This window comes from Myotis brandtii, unplaced genomic scaffold, assembly GCF_000412655.1.
Source record: "Myotis brandtii unplaced genomic scaffold, ASM41265v1 scaffold7097, whole genome shotgun sequence".
Classification (NCBI taxonomy): Eukaryota; Metazoa; Chordata; class Mammalia; order Chiroptera; family Vespertilionidae; genus Myotis; species Myotis brandtii.
This window is the reverse complement of record NW_005370785.1, coordinates 9550-14392: the sequence shown is the minus strand read 5'-3', so window position 1 is coordinate 14392 and position 4843 is coordinate 9550. Positions and strand designations below refer to the sequence as shown.

Here is a 4843-nt window from a genome sequence, read left to right as displayed (position 1 = left end):
GTGATCTTTTCAAAATACAAATTGGATTAGGTCTCTCCCTTGTTAACAACCTTTCAATACCGCCAATAAGCTTATTGTTTTCCCAATAAGCTCAATCTCTGCACCAAAGTCCCCACGACCCTGTGTGCTCTGGGCCCCACTCACTCTCAGCTCCTCCCATCTGTGCCTCCCTGGCACCCTGAGCAGCAGCTGCTCTCAAATCTCTGTAGTTCTATGAGTGCTACTTTTTATATCTTTGTTCTTTTGCTTGTGTTGTTCTGACTACACAGAACACCCCCTTCTCTCCACCCCCATGCCTTCAGGATTTTTTTTGGTTAAGTGTTATTGTTAGCACAGACACCCAGTGTCCACAAGACACCTTCTCTGCCCTCTGGTCTGGTTAATAAGGTACAAAATATATAGAACTAGGTGGAGAGGAGAAAGTAAGAGGGAGAAGATTGGTTTAATATTGATTAAATGATTAACCCAAAACTATGTCTTCAGCCTCTACAATTATTTATTTTAGGTTAAAGGCAGTGACCTGGTTCCAGGTATTACTTCCCCCTAATGGCTCATGACTGGGAAACTCCACCTCTGTATCTGTACAGTTCACACAGCTAGAACTTTCTGTTCTCCTCCCAGCAAACCTGGAACCAGTGACAAAGACACATGGCTTGTCATTTGTGCAGCTTGCAGAATGCCTGCTGCCTGCACCCACGTTCCCTCCACACCTGTGAAGGTGCTCAGGCAGGACCCCCTTGTCACTGGGAGGCTTCTGTCAACACACACTTAGAAGTCCAGACCTTCGCCTCGGAGACCCTCAGTGGTCTGAAGCAAAGACACCAGAAGGGAGAAGCAGGATGGACTCAGTTCTACTTAGAGCACCTTTCCCAACACACACACACACACACACACACACACACACACACACACACTCACACACAGACACACACACACACACACACACACACACACACACACACACACATCCCTTGCTCCAGACTGTGACCCAGCCTCTAAGTTGCTGCCCTCTTTCCTACCTCGAAGGGAAGGCGTGTCGCAAGGCAAGTCCATGGCTGTGTTTTGCCATCTTGGGGAAGCCGGTGGTGCCACTGGTAAAGAAGATGACCATTGGGTCCGTGGTCTTTGACTTAATACAGGTGTGATCTGGGGATGCTGATCTACAAAGGGATTGAACAGAAAAGGAGAGAAGTCAAGTCTCCTGGCTCCACCCTCAGGGTCAGCAAAAGACACAACATGAGGCTCAAAGTCAGAAACCTGGTTTGTTTGTATAGATTTTAGAGAGAGGGAGGGAGAGAGAGGGAGAAAGAGGCAGACAGACACGCAAGGGAGAGAGAGAGAGAGAGAGAGAGAGATGGATTTGCTGTTTTACTTATTTATTCATTCATTGGTGGATTCTTGTATGTTCCCTGACCAGGGACCAAACCCACAACCTTGGCACTCTAACCAGCTGAATACCTGGCCCAGGCAGAAACTGGGGTTTTGCAACACTGGAGGAAAAACTCGTCTCCCGGTCTGAAGCATCAGTGTTTATGGGTGACTTGGGTAAGAGGACTGACATTTCTTCTTTTAAAAAATGGGGAAAACACAGCCCATTTTTTAAATGAAGAAATGTCAGTCCTCTTACCCAAGCAATCCTAAGAGGTTACTATGCCCAACTTGTCATGCTCTCTTTGTGGATGAGGAAACTGGGGCTCAGAGAGGTTAGGTAACTTGCCTGAAGACGTACAGCCAACAATTGGCAGAGCCAGGGTTCAAACCCAGTGTGATGCAGAGACTGTCCTCTTACTCACACTGCTAAGCTTCTTTTCACACAAACTAGGTTTACAGGAATTTCACTCCATAACCTTGGTGATAAGGAGCAGGGCGGGGGCGGGGGAGAGGAGTGGAGAAAGCACAGGAGAGTAAGAGTGAAAGAAGATAGAATCAGTGGGCCTTGATTCCTGGCAGCTTCTACACTCAGTCTCCAGGGCCTGCGATGATTGGGTTTGTGAGCTTCCTCTGTTGTTCAAAGAAACTGCAGATCGTCCAAATGCTGGAGGGAACACTGGCTCTTGCTGAGAAATGGTACCATCCTGACTCTGGGCAATTTAAGGGATTTTTCAACAGTATTATTTTTTAAAATATGTTTTATTGATTTCTGAGAGGAAGGAAGAGGCAGAGAGAGGTAGAAACATCAATGATGAGAGACAATCATTGATTGGCAGCCTCCCTTCCCCCCGCCCCCCTGCCACCTTGGTTGGAGCCTGCAACCTGAGCATGTGGCCTGACTAGGAATGGAACCTCGACCTCCTGGTTTATAGGTCAACGCTCAGCCACTGAGCCATGTGGGCCAGGCAACAGTATTATTTATTTAAGTTTGTTTTTTGAACTCTCTGACTTTATTTATTTATTCAAATTATAAAAGAAAGTTTATCTAGAAAGCCACAGAGGTAGTAGAAGTGAGCCAGCTGGGCTGCATTGGCTCAGGAAACAAGTTTGGGGCAGAAGAAGGGCCCTTGGAGTTGAGGAGAGAGAAAGGCAAAGGTAGCGCCAGGGGAAGGTGAGGGCGTGCTCCCTGAAGGGAGAGCCCAACTCTCAGACCTTAGAGTCCACCAGAAGGTGTGACTATAAAAACATTTTACTTTAAAAACAGAAGGGTTACTTCAAGAAAACAAACCCAGTGCAACTTATCTATACTAATAATAGAGGAATATGCAAATTGTCCAGGATGCCATCACTTTAACAGTAACAACCAAACAGCAGGCTGCGTGGGGCGACAAGGCCAGCAGGGGGTTTAGTGAGGGATGACCAAATGACTGAACAGCAGGCTATGTGGGACGACCATGTTGGCAGCGGGGTATTTGGGGGGACCAGGCTTCCAGGGGAGGCACTGAGGGGCCACCAGGCCAGCAGGGGGAGGCAGTTGGGGGTGAGCAGGCCAGCACGGGGCCAGTAATGGAAGACCAGGCTGGCGGGGGCACAGTTGGGGGTGACCAAGCAGGGAGGGGGGCAGTTAGGGGCAACCAGGCCCATGGGAGGGCTGTTGGGGGTGACCAGGCCAGCAAAGAGGGGCATTTGGGGTGACCAGGCCAGCATGGGGGCAGTAAGGGGTGACCAGGCTAGCAGGGTGGTCAGTTGGGGGTGACCAGGCCATCAGGAGGGGCAGTTAGGGGCAACCAGGCCACGGGAGTTGGGGGCAATCAGGCTGGCAGGCAGAGGTGGTTAGGGGTGATCAGGCTGGCAGAGGGGGCAATTAGGGGCGATTAGGGCGGCAGGCAGGTGAGCAGTTAGGAGCCAGAGGTCCCGGTTTATGAGGGACCAGGGGATCAGGCCTAAACCGGCAGTCGGACATTCCCCTGAGGGGTCCCAGATTTAAGAGAATGCAGTCCGGACTGAGGGGACCACCCCCTCTTCCGTGCACCAGGCCTCTAGTATGTTATAAACCAATGTTAACTCAGAAAAATAAAAGAGACAAAGCAAAGAAACCCAGCAAGGTTTGAGCGGTGGGTGGAAAAGGATGCTCAGTGGAACTAACCTCACAGGTGATTTGATCATAAATTCCTGACCCGACAGGGCATGGCGGGGAGTCAGGCCCCTGACACATAACTTCTCTGGTGAAAGGGTTATCTTTTCCTTAAGCAAGCCTGGGGTGTTACCCCTCAAGAGAGCACTTAATCTTAACTATCCTGTAAGCCCATCCCCACCTGGCTTTCTCCCACTTTCCTGTAATCTTTTTTGCGTCCCCTCTTGAATTTCAAATGCATTAAAGAAGCTACCAAACTGTTTTTCTCCGGAGCATTTGAGGTCTTGCTCCCCAGCATACTAGTATGTTGTTATTTTGGCTCAAGTAAAATTTTCTACAGGTCCGGAAGTTTCTTACGCGACAGTGTAAAAAACGCCTGAAGGCTCACAGAATTAAAGGATTGGAGGTGGAGGGTCTTTCTGACCTCCCGGCATTTCCCTAACTTTCTAAGGGCACCCAGACCCTGGGAGATGTTTGCCCCCAAATCCCTCTGCCAGTCACAGCCTCATTTTTTCTTGCAGTCTCAACTTTCACCTCAAAGATCCATTTTAACCTCTCATTCAACTTCTCTATAATAATAAAAGCATAATATGCTAATTAGACTGAATGTCTTTCCAGATGACCTTTCAAACGAAGCTGGGACTGTGAAGGAAGCCGGGCTCCGGGGTGCCGGAGGGAAGCCAGTGCCAGCAGCAGGGGAAGAAAGGCCTACTCTTGTATGAATTTCGTGATCGGAACTCTAGTTCATATATATGCATTCATATTTATATGTGAATAACCTTTTAAATTCCCACCTACAAGAAGCTTGAAACAATAATCCTCAGACATTACACCTCCTTTCACATCCCAGGGGTGATCAAACTTTAGGGAGAGAAGCATAGAAGTGCAATGTCCTGATATTACAGATGAAGCAACCTTGGCTAAGAGAGGGGCAGGAAGTAGCCCAGGGTCACACAGCAGGTCAGGGACACAGCTGGGAAGAGGTTTCTGGAGCCAGGCCTGGTGAGCTTCCTACCACCAGCTGTCTGTCTACAGCGCTTGGGTGCGGAGGGCCTTCTCCCACCGTTCCTCAGAGAGCACCTCCATCAGACCCGAAACTCACTGAATCAGAGATCGGAAGTCCAGCCACCCCTCACGGCTGTGGTCAGACACCAGGAGCTTGGTTTTCAGAGCGGGACACTCAGAAGCCACAGAGTCCACCTCCGGGGCAAGGGCATCTGTGGTCACGATGCTCTGGGCATTAGACTCCTTTAGTCGGTAGAGAATGTCCTTGGCCTTCAGCTGGGTTGTCCCTGGCATGAAGATAATCCCTGGGGATGAGAAAGAAATTATCTGTTT

The 4843-nt window shown here is 49.4% G+C and overlaps 1 protein-coding gene across 1 annotated transcript in view; it reads right to left on the bottom strand.

The window, feature by feature from the left end:
* Positions 1 to 1005: 1005 nt before the first annotated feature.
* The window catches only part of LOC102254953 (acyl-coenzyme A synthetase ACSM1, mitochondrial), a 7097-nt gene continuing 3259 nt past the window's right edge, over positions 1006 to 4843 (bottom strand). The window contains exons 2-3 of the mRNA XM_014530072.1: positions 4608 to 4815; positions 1006 to 1160 (exon numbers count right to left, since the gene is read on the bottom strand). Coding sequence (XP_014385558.1) covers positions 1016 to 1160; positions 4608 to 4815 — 353 coding nt within the window. The 3' untranslated portion in view covers positions 1006 to 1015. The remainder of the gene's footprint in view (positions 1161 to 4607; positions 4816 to 4843) is intronic.